Genomic DNA, 14,111 nt, shown 5'->3' on the forward strand with positions numbered 1-14,111 from the left:
ACTAAAATTACATTGACCACAGAAGCAATCAAGTAAGCATGTTTCCCAGGATCTGTATTCCCCAAACCAAGGGCAATATAGACATGAAGTTCTCGATAACCTATCAAATGACATTCTATATTTATGTGTATATATTTATATATATGTCAACTCATACCCACTGACTAAGGAGGGTAGAAGACTTGCTACATCATCATGCCCCAGAAGGACATATTTCCATTGTCAAAGAAGAGTATATTGGGCCGCTTTAATAATTTCTTCTGCTCCTCTCTAAAAAAACCACTCTAAAACTTCACAGTATACACTGTCAGATTCAAAATATTTCAATCATTGGATTAATTTCTGTATTCCTTTCTCAAGGATCAATCCCACTGACCCAAATGGGAATTTTTCCTAATCTGAGCTAGCTAGAGGCTAGTTAGTAAAATGGCATGAAGAGGTACCTGAAGGAGGCATCCGTCCTTTTTAGACGAAATCAGAAGAGGGATGAAGTGCTATGACGAGCTGTGTGAGGCTGGAGAGAAGAGCATTTTCGGTCAGTTATGAGCATCTTTTCTCTCTTGCAAAAGGAGCAATTCAGTATTTTTCAAAATACAGCAGTTGATGTTCAAAGTGCAAAGTTTCTGCCCTTTTGGTTCTATTTGGTGTCAGTTACAGTTCAGGCACATTGCACCACATTGTAGGCACTTAGCACTTCAGGATCATGTTCAAGATAAAACAAAGTGAAAATCTGCATTAGAGCTACAAGTAATGGTTTTCATTGTAGAAATACTTGTGTGTTTAAAAAAAAAAAAAAAAAGAGAGAGATTTCAGTATAACCTCCAAAAAGGTTTCAGCCACAGCAAAATGCTGAAAACAGTTTTGGTAGTGAGAAAGCTAGAATTCTGTGATAGTGGATGATGAAGGGACTTCAACAGCAAGGTGAAATCACAAACTTAAACACAGGTTTGCAAAACATAAATGAACTAACTGCTTTTCTGCCTGGTGGATGTGGGACGGCTTAGGAAGAGCCATTGTTCTTTCTTTGGAGGACCTGGTGCAATCAGGCATTTTGGAGCAGGTGCTAGAGCTGACACAGGAGCTCAGAGCCCTGGACTCACATAGGAACATATTCGATGGGCTCCTCTCCTTCAGCACACGTGAGGTGATTTAAAGTAGCAAGCCCATCTCATCACACGTATGCACCCAGCACACTGGTAGTGCAAGGTAGCTTCCAGGCAACTTGCTAAGAAGACTTGGACAGATTATTTATTACTAAGATTGGCTCTGTCAGCAGAAAATGTGCAGATCAGTTAAAACCAATACTATGAGATGCCACAAAACACTTCAGATGGCTTTTCAAAGGTAGTACTCTTCTATGTCCACTGACCTTTATCCTGCCCAAATAACTGGCAATACTTTAGCAGAAGATAGGACTTAGAAATATCTTGGAGTTGATTCCACCTGTATCCTGAAGAAATTTGTGGTGATTAGTGGTGGAAACTTGTATTTTGGTCATGTCATACACAAAGAAAAAAGACAGATTTTAAGGGCCTTGGGTGTTGTCTTTTACTTAGGCACAGTAGCTCAGAAATCACTATAGCTTAGCTTGTGATGTCTGAACCAGCTATACAGGTTGTTGAAGACAGCCTCCTACTCAGCATTGGATAGAGCAGCAGTACTGAAAAAGGTTATGGTATAGCTTTGCCTTGTTTGAGGGGGGGAACTTGTCTGGCTCTCTCAGGTGTTTTTTGGCTCTTCACTGTCAGTGAGGGCCAAAGGTGGGTAATAAAGCTGAAAATACTACGGGAAAAATTTTGTCCCCAGTACATGTCCTGTAGCAGCTGTCATTCCAAGCACACAGGCTGTTGGTGAGATGTGAGAAGAATTAAAACATGGCACAGTAAATGCAGACAACCTGGAGAAGAATATTTCAGAGAGGAGTCTCAGACATAGGACTGAACAATCAACCTGCCATAGCATATTACCAGGTATTTGGTACATCTTCCATTCTTAAGCATTGCTTTCATTTTTTCTTCTTTTTTTTCTGTTTGCCTGCTTGACAGAAGAACTTTTCTGACGTCTGGCCATAGGGACAGGTTTTCAGATGGTTTCTGCTGTCACAGAATCACTCCAATCTGTGGTAGAATTCTCATATATCGAGCTGAAAATCTGGTTAACAATCCACACCACCACCCTAAGGAAGATAAAGTAATTGTCCGTGCACTATATAAAGCTAAATTCTCTGCTGAGGCTGATGGTGCTTCTGTGTATAGACTATACTGAACTGGTGAACATGACTTGTTCATACCAACCACATACAAGCAGCAGCATTATTACTGTAGCAGGTCAATGTGAGAAAATCTGTTTTCAACTGCTCCTCACTGTCCTGAGAAATTAACTTCAAGAAATGAAAATATCAGCAGCTGAAGTAATCTTAAATATTTATAATTCTAGCTTTCCGTTTATTGCATGATATATTTTGCTGTATAAAATTGAAATAAATTACATGAGTCAACCTAACCTTTTCAAAGGTTAGTGTGGTTTGGTTGTGATAAACAGTTGGGTGAGTGTTGTGATGAATTCACAGTGGCTATGCATTATGCGTTAATGGTAAAATGACAAGCTATTTTTGTACATTCTTTAATAGAAATACAAAACGCGAAAAAGCAATACATAAAACCAAAAACCAAAAACCAAACCAAACCAACAACAACAACAGCAACAAAAAAAACACAAAAAACCCCCAGCATGTTGCTTAGAAAAATAATTCCCCTACTCCAAATCCAGCTTCAGTGTATCCTCTAATTCATATACAGTAATATTTCACATTCTCTGAGAATCGCAAGCCTTTGGTTAGATACTGAAATCATACAACCTGAAGGTAATTTTTATTCTAAACTTATCCCTTGCTTTCATGCAGTTGAACTAATTCCAGGCCAGGCCCTACTTATCAATGTTGGGTTTGCTTCAGTGGCTTTTTGAATAAACTCAGTTCCTTTTAACACTTCCATTTCTCAGCAGAAAATACTGAAGTAGGTTGAGCAGTATGAGCATGGCTTGAGTTCTGTCACTGGACCAAGGTATTTTGAGGGTAGCCATTCAAAAAGAAACATTTTCTGTGTCTGCTCATGGATCTCACAGGTTCTTCTGGGCATGTCTAAGGCTAAAAAACACTTTCCTGCCTTTGCAAATAGACCTTTACTCCCTCTAACCCATCCATAGGTCCACTTGACATTGATCTGGCTGACACGGTCCTGCCAGAGAATACACTTTCCCTTCTGGTTTCCAAACTGTCATTGAGCAGTACCTTAGGGCGAAACACTTGCATGAACTTCTGGTAAAATTCTTTGGATGCAAAATAATAAATGAAGGGGTCGATGCAGTTGTTGAGACAACTGAGGCACAAGGTGAGCTTGTAGGCAGGGTACAAACTCCTGCCATAAAACAGGCGGATGATCATATGCACAAGTAGGATAAAGTTGTTGGGGGCGAAGCAAGTGACGAATACCAGAAGGACTATCATTGCCAGGTATATGGATCTAGTCTTCTGCCTGTTACCATATCTGTTCGATGTCTGAATAAGCTTTCGAATGATGCCAATGTAGCACCCAACTGTTACAACAAAAGGGATCAGGAAGAGCACAACAAATAGTGTGAGGAGAAAGGCTACCCAAGCTGGGAAGTTGGGCAACATATCCCATTTGAGGACGTCAAAACAGGTTATAATCCCAAGTTCTTTCACTTCATAGGTCAGATCCGTGCTTTCCAGTGGGTAGAAGGCTAGTAGCAAGAGAATCCACATACCTAGGCAGGCAGCCAGGGCATATCTTTTTCTTCTCCACTTGATCAGCTTCATGGGATAAACCACACCCATGTATCGCTCGATGCTGATGCAGGTCATGGTCAGTATGGAAGAATACATGTTAGAGTAGAACATCACAGTCACGAGGCTGCAAAGGGTCTTACCAAAGCTCCAGTGATTTCTTTGGATGTGATAAGAAATCTGGAAGGGAAAGCAGCTGGCCAACATGAGATCCGTGATGCTTAGGTTGATCATGAAGATAACAGAAGGTGTTTTGGGTTTGATGTGCCAGCAGAGCACCCAAAGGGAGAACAAGTTGCCAGGGATGCTGACAACAGCCACCAGTGTATACACAACTGGGAGAGTGATGGAGATAGCTTTATTCTGGAGCATTGCCAGTGTTTCGGCATCCAGGTGGGATATATTTTTAAACATTATTCACAATGGGGTTCTCAATCCTTACAAGCCAGCCGGATCCTATCATGAACACTTGGCTTAAAAACCTAGAGGACAAATGTCAAGAAAAGCAATATGTCACAACAGAAATTAAGAACATACTTCTTCTATTAATCAATCCAAGAAAAAGCTCTACGTAGTTTGACGAATTACCTCTGAATGAGCTGAATCCATTAAAATTATCTTATTAAAACTCTCTTCTTCCTCCAAATTGTGGTAATGTTTTGCTAGTTTTATTTCTTCCCAGCTTTGAACAGCAACTTTTTCCCTGCTGAATGGCTTGCTGATAGTTTTTGCAGTCTATATATTATCACACCTCATGTTATTGTAACATAAAGAAAATCACATACTGTAAATTGAAACTAAATTGATGTCTGCATAAGAACACTATGCCATAGGATCTCCATGAGCTAAATCCTTCCTACCTACGCTGGATGTCATGACCTTGCTTCTTGTAATACACAATATGTTCTGACTTTTTCTTTCCCCAACTAAAGAGCGATCCATTTCAAATAAGTGACAGATTTTTTTTTTTAAAAAAAATTTTCTTTTTTTCAACTGGGAAAAGAAGAATATGCAATTAATTATTCTTGGTATATTAATAATATAAACAGACTGAAAGGAAAATAGCACGTGTAATCTAGAACCAGGGACAGACTGCATTGCTTGGACCGGTTTACAGGCTGAAAGGGCCAGGCTAAAGAAGTAACAAGTGCTCTTCTAACAAAAACAATAGCTATTGAGTTTTGGTTTGTGCAAGATGTAAGTTATTAACAAATATTCTGCTTGCAGCTGTCTTACTGGCATCACCTGTAATTCTGCAAAATTAGTTTCAATTTTGCAGTCTGCAGAGCAAAACCATGCTTTCACTGTCTGACCTATATAGATCTTTCTTGGCATTTAGCAGCTGCAAACAAGAACTCATACCTCAATGTGCTACATGCATGCATGCTTACTTTCATTTAGCTGCAACTGCAGGGATGCAATCTCATGAAAGTACAGGGTTGAAAAGTGAAGAAATGGCAATGAATGATGAGAAAAGCAGAGGACAGAGCAACAGCACGTTCTGTGAAGAGTAGCAATATCAGCCTGAAAAGGGTGTCAGGCCAAGCAGCCAAAAACTCTGGGCACATCCATACTCTTTAATAAAAGAAGGGCAGAGAGTGGCCTCAGACACACACTCCTACTTGTGGACTCTGATCACTTGCACTGTTTAATCCAAACCTCTCTTTCCAGGACACACCTGCCCTTGGGGGTTAGATTAAAAAAAACACGGGTGCCAGTGAGTTGGTGTCACTTAATCACAGAATCACAGAATGTCAGGGATTGGAAGAGATCTCAAAACATCATCTAGTCCAATCCCCCTGACAGAGCAGGAACACCCAGATGAGGCTACACAGAAAGGTGCCCAGGTGGGTTTTGAATGTCTTCAGAGAAGGAGACTCCACAACCCCCCTGGGCAGCCTGTTCCAGTGTTCTGGCACCCTCACTGAGAAGAAGTTTCTTCTCATATTTAAGTGGAACCTCTTGTGTTCCAGTTTGTACCCATTACCCCTTGTCCTACCATTGATTGTCACCAAGAGGAGTCTGGCTCCATCCTCGTGACACTCAACCTTTATATATTTGTAAACATTAATGAGGTCACCTCTCAGTCTCCTCTTCTCCAGGCTAAAGAGACCCAGCACCCTCAGCCTTTCTCATAAGGGAGATGCTCTATTCCCTTAATCATCTTTGTTGCCCTGCGCTGCACTCTCTCCAGCAGTTCCCTGTCCTTCTGGAACTGAGGGGCCCAGAACTGGATACAATATTCCAGGTCTCACCAGGGCAGAGTAGAGGGGAAGGAGGACCTCTCTCGACCTACTGACCACCCCCTTCTGATACACCCCAGGATGCCATTGGCCTTCTTGGCCAAAAGAGCACAGTGCTGGCTCATGGTCATCCTGCTGTCCACCAGGACCCCCTACACTGCTCTCTAATAGGTCATTCCCCAACCTATACTGGAACCTGGGGTTGTTCCTGCCCAGATGCAAGACTCTACACAAGACCACCTAATTTAATTGTGCAGTCATAGCCCGTGAGCAGCGTAACAGGTCAGTCCCTCAGTCATGGTCGGCCTTCAGTGCTGGCTAACTGTATCTGGAAATAATCATTCTCACAAAAACTGTGATTTCTGACAAATGCTCTTACTGAATAGCTTGCTAGCCCTGGCACAAATTAGCTGTTGATGAGATCTGGCAAAGACGAAGTCTCCCCTGAAAGCTGTATGTAGTGCAGTAGAGAGATACTCAACTCTAGAAATAAACCGAGTGCAGAGCCAGTTTTTTGGACAGCTATACAGCAGCAAGAACTTCAGTGGTGGCTTATTTCTGTTATTGCTTATCTGATCAATTTGACATACTGCTTAGAATGTCAGCTAAAAATATCCAGAAGTAGCGAAAGTCAGTGTATAACAAGTGATGTCAACTAATGCCAGTCTTTCAGGAGCTTCTAGCTGAACTGCTGGCAGCCAAGAAAAACACACGAGAAAATAGGAACTGCAAAGAAGCCGAAGGCATGTTCTTGGTATATCATACACATGACCCAGAGCAAACACATTCCAAGTAATGAGAGCTTCATATGATCACAACTGCAAAAAAAAACCTTTTGAGCCAAATCCATTGCAGATGAAATTCTGGTCTTCTCAGTGGAGCTATATCCAGAATGAAACTAACTTTTCAGTTTTCAGGGGGACTTGAAAAAGCACTTACTGACAGAAAGGTCTTGAAAAAATCTTAATGCCATCTATTTCAACTCTTCTGTGTATGACTTACCATAGTAAATACCTATCCATGAACTCTTTATTGGCTCGAAAGTCCTTCTCAATTGACACCCTTTTGTGCCTGACAACCCTAAACTTCCCAAAACAAACAGAAAAGTTTTTTCTGTATCAAAGTATCTATGGAGCTCTAATAACAAGTCTTTGCAAGTAAAAGAGATTTGCTTTCACAGGCTAAGGGTTCTCACCCCTTGATACCATATCCATAGAACTTGTATGTACTTGGGAGGCAGGAGTATAGGTGAAAATATCTGTTAGATCTGTCACGCTGATCATAAAGCTATCAAATACCTTTTAACATTCAGTTTTGTGTTAGCGTTAATCACAAGCATATTTTCTTCTAAACTTGCTTTTTCCAAGAACACATCCTTGATAAGAAGGAGATTTTAAAACACATGCACAGATGCTGCAGCACACAAACCAGTGTCAGGTCAGGATCTGTGCCCTGGCTAAAGGCAGATATTATGCACTTGTGGAACACACCTGTTGGTAAAACACGCATGCCTCCCAAATTTAAGCGTGTCTTGAATAGGGGTTGAAAGGCACCAGACTTTGTGGTTAGGTGCCTACAAGAGCTCTCCAAAAAGGGTGGGTCCCCCTGGCATGGTTTTCAGTAAGGAAGATGTCCATCACAAGGAGCAAAAGAACAATGAGGTAGTTCCTTAGTGTCTTCTGCAGGGGAGGAGGAGGCATGCAAACCACACAAGACTGTTGTTGCAAGTCATTCTTGAGAGATAATAGCCTCTTGGGGAAATGTGGAATACAGAAAATCTTCCTTCCAACTTTACCTTTCCTTTTGCCAAATCCTCTGGGGCTCTAACCTCGAATCCCTTGTTCAGGAAAGCCTGGGCTAGCAGAAACTGCTGCTCTGAGTCACCCTTGCAATGTTCTGCTTTTTAAATGCCCAGGTTAAGCTGCTGAAGCTACAATGTAGCATTTCAATGTACTTTACCTCTCCAATTATTTCATCTATTTGGGTTTAGTAACACTGTATTTACACTTTCATCTTGTTCAAGGTAACTTTATGTCCTTCCCCTATTGCAACCACAGTGCCTGTTTGTCTCTTGCGGTTTAACTTGAAAATGTCATAAATTGAGCGAGAAAGTAACCTTTACGAAGATTAGAATTAGATTCCCCTTACATTTTATGAGTTGATTTCTTTCAATTTCATGTTTCTAACAGGATTCAAATCAGTAGAGCTTGCATAGATTCTCTGCAAGAGTAACTTTGCTGCAGGATCATTTTAAAACATCAGCTTTCAGCTTTCCCATGCCTAATCTGGAAAAAAATTAGCTCTGTTACATAAATATCCCTGTTAAAAAGACAAAATTTTGCATTTATTTTGGGAAGAGCTATATTTAAACTATGACAGACAAATGGACACACAGGTAGACTGAAAGAAAAACTCAGTAATGGTTCTTCAAGTGAGAAGGTCCAGTCTTCAAGTGAGAAGGTCAAGTCTTATTGCCATTTACATCAGTCTTCAAGCTTCTGACATAGAAATGTTAAGCTTTTCTGCTTGCCTCATTTCTGAAAACTTTAGTGAGTGGATGCATTTTAGTTTTGCACTAGGTGCTAAAAGCACCTACATTCTCTGCGGTAACTCTCACTAAATCCAGGTAGGATTTTTTTGCTTCTCTTTGTACTCACTGGCTTATGGCACCCTGGACCAAAAGCTCACTTGGAAACTCAGTAACACTAGGTTTTCATCCAAGATGTAATCATAAGCAAAGGTGATTGCTTCTTCATGCCTTTTTGACAGGAATCCCCTCAATTGACAAGAGATGATGAATAAAATATTAAAGGGTATACTGAAAATCAAAAGGAAAAAATCGGAAGAGGACTGTGTTATTTCCTTGCCATGGAAGAGTAATTACAGAGATATGTCAACTTTCTTTCAAGGGGACTCCTAAATAAAACTGGTGTATTTCGTCTCTTACATATATATTCTCTATTGTTGATGTCAAGTGCACCTGTGAAAAACACTGAAAAGTCTGTGCCAAATGAAAACCAGGATTACTATTTTATAAAAAGTTTTGTGTGTTGTTTGTTTTTTTTTTTGTGATTTGAGATGGAAAAATAAATCTCAAAACATATCATGCATCAGAAAGCCTTTCAAAACCTATTATGTTTCACCATTTTTGGTTCACTACCTGTCAAAGCAGTATTGTGTAGAATAAAAATGCCTTATTCCATAAATTCTTTGATATTGTTACACTTTTGGAAAGATATCCTTCTAACTGAAGAATGTAGTATGGCATATTTCAGGGTAAAGAAAAACCAAACTGAAATGCAATTTCAACTCAGTTGCAGACTGATTCAGAATGAAGCAAAATTAAAACACGGATTTTATTGTCAGCACATAGAGAAATAATATGAACAGTTTTTAGTCAATGTACATGCCATTGAAGAATGTATTTTTTTTTTCTCAAAACACTGCAGTTTCTGAAAAATGATTTTATTTTTTTACTTGCTCAATTTAATACTATTACAAAGCAGTAACAATAATTGAAGGGTTAGGATAGCTTATGTCTGCCTAAATGTAGCTAAAACTGGTGAAAAATGGGATCATCAGCGTGCAGTGTTCCTGCTAGGGATTCAGCCCCTCCTGGACTGCCTGAATTGCTAGTGAGATGAACGAATATTAGACAAGCACAGAAAACAGACACTTAATTGCTATTATGGGCTGTGTATGAGGAGAAGGAGCCAGAAAGTCAAGGAGTCAGGAGCTCATTATCTTCAGTTGTGGGAAAAGAAGGGGACACTTTGATATTTAGATAGAGTAAAGGGTTTTACTATGAGGAACAAGAAGAAAAAGTACCCTTTTTTAATGCAACTCAGTTATTGTTCCTAAAGCATCATTGATGCGATTCAGAGAAACACTTCTGCAAATGTTCGAGTTCACCAAACTGAGAAATGTAAATGAGTGTATCTCTGTTTATGTGTTCCTTAAACTGAACATGAGCTTTACCGAAAGAGGCTGCAGGTTTTGTCTGGATGGTTCTTTCTCACCCTTGCAATAAACTTTCATGCAAATTTTATATTGTAGTGTTAGATCTCTACATCTCTAAAACCCAAAGCTTTGGTTCACTCAGTCAACATCTGAACCCTTCTAAGGAAATTTTTTATATTGGGCCTTCCCTGATCTTTCTACTGATATTTTTTTGTAGTTTTTCTGTTGTTTTGTTCTGAGTATCATTATTGCAAAGATCAGAAATTCTTGCTGAGCCTGTAGTTATGTTATCACAAATGTCTTGTTTCAAACTAGGCTTTAGCTTATCTTCTTTTAAGAATAAGTACATTTGGGAAATGGGACTTCTACCCTCTATGCACTTGTGTGTACAAGTATTTCTGAGAAAACAAAAGAAATCTGAAAACATCTAACTAGCTGCAATATTCCTGACATTCTATGTGAATTTACTTTACGAAAAAAAAAAAAATCTCATTTTTCACCAAAGGGTATTCAGATAAATGACATAAGAAAATCATATGTATGCCTTCACTGCAAAATATGGGATACTTTTACAATGAAAGGCTTACATTATAATTGCTAAAATAATGAAAAATTCTTGCAGAGACAGACTCCAGTCCTTATCTTAATACATCTAGTCAAAGTTAACCCAATGGTGGTTATAGCTCTGACCTCAAATAGCTAGGGCAAGGTAAAACAAGAGTGTCTTCTGTCCACAAGGATTTCACATTGAGAAGTGAAAAAACCTCTATTTTTTCAGTAAGAAAACATATAAGCTTTACCAACTTCACTGTAGCAGAGGGGTACAAGCCTGTTGAGCTTGTTAAGTATATAAATCTAGATGAAAGCATCATTATTCAAAAGCAAAGAAAGTTAATCCTATAATTTCTACCTGTTAGAGAGCACTTCTCCAGCCTGAGAGAGTGTAAGCAGGCAGTTTTCAAGATTTAGCCAAGGTAGTCTTACTAAGTGTGAAATCTAAATATACAGCTAATGGGGAAATAAATAAATACATAAATAAATAAATAAATAATCACAAGGAAATACTGTACTGGTTCTCCAGAACTAGCCAAGCAGTAAAATCAACTGTACACAGCTACCTTTACGTTTCCTATGCCTGTCCTGGACTACGAAGTTTTGCTGGCAGTTGAATTTTAGTTCACTTGAACCTCCACCTTTTTCTAACCATAAGTTAGTAAAGTCAGGATTCTGTGTTGGTGTTAGCAACGTTCATCCTAATTTAGATAAGGTTTACATAAACTCAGCCACTATCATCTGTGTCAATAATTCTGTTCAGAGTGAAACTAGTCAATGTGGTTTTTAAAAAGTTAATTTCGGCAGTAGTCAGGTTTATGGAAATAATAAGCCTGTGGGCCAGTATTAACAAAAAATCTCCCAGCATCTGAAGCATTTCAAGTGCTAGTTACACAATAAAATGAAGCAGTTTGCAGCTTTCTTTATTGGTATGCAGTATAGCCAGCTTTTAAAAATTCTGTAAGCAAAATCTTAGGTCAACTGAAACCCAACTTGTGCAACTCCACTGACAGATTTTCTAGGCTGGTTTAAATCTCAGTCAGAGTGAGCATCCTAAACTGGGTTTTAAAAGGTTCAAGGTTGTGCGCTAATAGCTAGAATATTATATATATGTTGGTCTTTCCTACATATACAGACTTTTAAAGCTTTTTCAAGCCTGATATTTTTAAAAGGATTAGCAATACCAAGGCAACCCTTCTGTAGAATTCAACATAACAGCCCAGGAATTCATTCTACAGGACTTACGCTCCTCTGGGGTCACTGCCCATGTGCATGCTCCTGCTTCCCAACAGCACAAGGTAACTTACCTAACTTACTTAACTTGCAGGTATCATGGAGGAAGAGTGTGCATGCAAGCGATTGCTGAAATATTGCTGACGTCTGGTGGGGAACCTTGATTTCACTTGACTACAGTTTTTGTCAGATGGTGCATGGCCGTGGACAACCAGCTCACAAAGCTCCTTTTAACAACTCTGGGGGACATCCTGGATAATGTGGAGTTATCCTGTGCCAGAGGGCCCTCCTGCAGGTAGCTTACCCCTAAACTATTATCACACGATATTGAGTTATATCAAGATGACGAACATTTATGTTTTTATAGAAGTTAGGTGACAGAAAGTACCCGATCAAAGCTAAATTTAAATAACACATGAACTGATTTCTTTTATAACTTTAAATCTTTCAAATATTGTCTATGTCCAGGATTGACAGACAGTGGCTTCCGGTCTGCAATTACTTCCTACTACAAGTAATTGCCTCACATAGCTGTTGTGAAAGTCAAAGGAAAAAGCATAGCTGATCATTTCCCTTCTGACCTCAAATGCCAGGAAAAGAAGTAACAGTTTGGTGACACAACCTGCTCATGGTAAACAAAATAACACACTCCCAAAACAGAATCCCTCAAATTTCGGAAGACTGTATGGTCTTACATTGAATCTGTATGGTTTGATTGGCATTTTATAGCAAACATATATATATATATATATATATATATATACACACACATATATACACACATATAAACATATATGTGTGCATATATATGTTCTATTTGAAATCTGTACTTTCTATCTTTTCATCTCTCTTTTCTGTGAAACTCTTTTTGAATGTTTCCTCTCCTGTGCAGTCCACAAAGGAATTGAGGTAGAGCTGCATGCTTGTTTTTGAAGATTATCTTTAGAGATTAAAAAAAAAAAAAAAAAAGAAAAGAAAAGAAAAAGGCTTACACGTTGCTTTTTCTTGCATTTGCACTAGGAATATGGCAGTCTGTAGCTGTTGATTGATTTCACATATGATGGAGTCCCTGAACAAGACAGTCAACCAAGTTTTGCAGGTGTAGCTAAAAGTATAAATTCTCATGGTATTTGGGAAATGTTTTGAGAAATGAATGTAGGGTAATTCTAACATTCATGTAAGGTACTGAGGCCAAACATTTGAAAAAGTTTTGTTAGGAGTGAATCAAATAACTTGGCTGAGCATATAGGCCATCTCCAGATAGGGCTTCTTCCACTACTTCCACTGTTTGGTCTCAGTATGTACAAAACCTCTTACTGCCTCCTAGATTAATAGACATGTCCCAGAAATCCCATGCTGGATACATAACAGCTGATGGTATGTAAATACAGGCTAAATTGTTGTTCTCCTTGTTAAGATCTATTTGAATATATAACTCTTTTTCCAGAGCAGTAGCATTAAGTAGCAGGATTTGGCTATAGCTAGCACCTTTTTTTTTGCCATGGATTTCGCATCTGTACAAATCTAAGTGTTTATTTTAGAGTGAGTTGGAAAGTGTGGATGCCACTGACTGTAGTGAGCAGACCTCCAGCGGCTATACCAGGCTCATACGTAGTCACTTCCACTGCAAATGCACATGTTTGAAGCTGAATCCAGCCCATTTAAAACATCCCATTGATTCAGATCCTTGTTTCCTGCAGACCTGTAATTGCCTGGTTTCTGTCAAAATCTGAACTAGTCCACTAAAATGCAATTGGACCACACAGCTGCCACTTTGAAATGACTAGGTCAGCTTCTATGTGAAAATGAATTGCCACAGAATAGGATCAAATGCATGATTTTACCTGTACCCACCTTCTTCCACCAGTATGTCAAAAGCTACAGTCTGTTTTACATGACTGTAAAAATGTTTGTGTAGGGAAGATGCCACAGCTGGGACCAAGAATAAAAATTAGTTTGTCTTCTGTTGGTCCTGCTGCTGTACTTGCTCAGCACACATCACTTAGCCTTTATTGACAGACCATCTGCTCCATTCTCTCCCCAGATGCCTTCTGCAATGTACTGGCCATGAACTCCTGGCAGACTGGATGTTCTCCAGGCTTACACAGCAGTTAGAAGTGATTCTCACATCAGCACTAGTGAAAACAGTCTTGGCTGAAAAATACATGAGATCAGGGGCTCTATAAGAGCTAAATTGACATGCAAGTGGCAGCTTTATTGCATGCTTGATTCTCTGCTTCTGAAAGGGCAAGAAGAACTAGATATACAGAAAGAATGAACCTTGCTTCATGCCAAACTGTGCCTCTCACTGGAAGGCT

General features: G+C 39.3%; 1 protein-coding gene across 1 annotated transcript in view; it reads right to left on the bottom strand.

Moving 5' to 3' along the window:
- Window positions 1-1,972: 1,972 nt before the first annotated feature.
- The window catches only part of P2RY8 (P2Y receptor family member 8), a 35,405-nt gene continuing 23,266 nt past the window's right edge, over window positions 1,973-14,111 (bottom strand). The window contains exon 3 of the mRNA XM_080349544.1: window positions 1,973-4,287. Coding sequence (XP_080205670.1) covers window positions 3,146-4,219 — 1,074 coding nt within the window. The 5' untranslated portion in view covers window positions 4,220-4,287 and the 3' untranslated portion in view covers window positions 1,973-3,145. The remainder of the gene's footprint in view (window positions 4,288-14,111) is intronic.

This window comes from Nesoenas mayeri (genome assembly GCF_963082525.1).
Source record: "Nesoenas mayeri genome assembly, chromosome: 1".
Classification (NCBI taxonomy): domain Eukaryota; kingdom Metazoa; phylum Chordata; class Aves; order Columbiformes; family Columbidae; genus Nesoenas; species Nesoenas mayeri.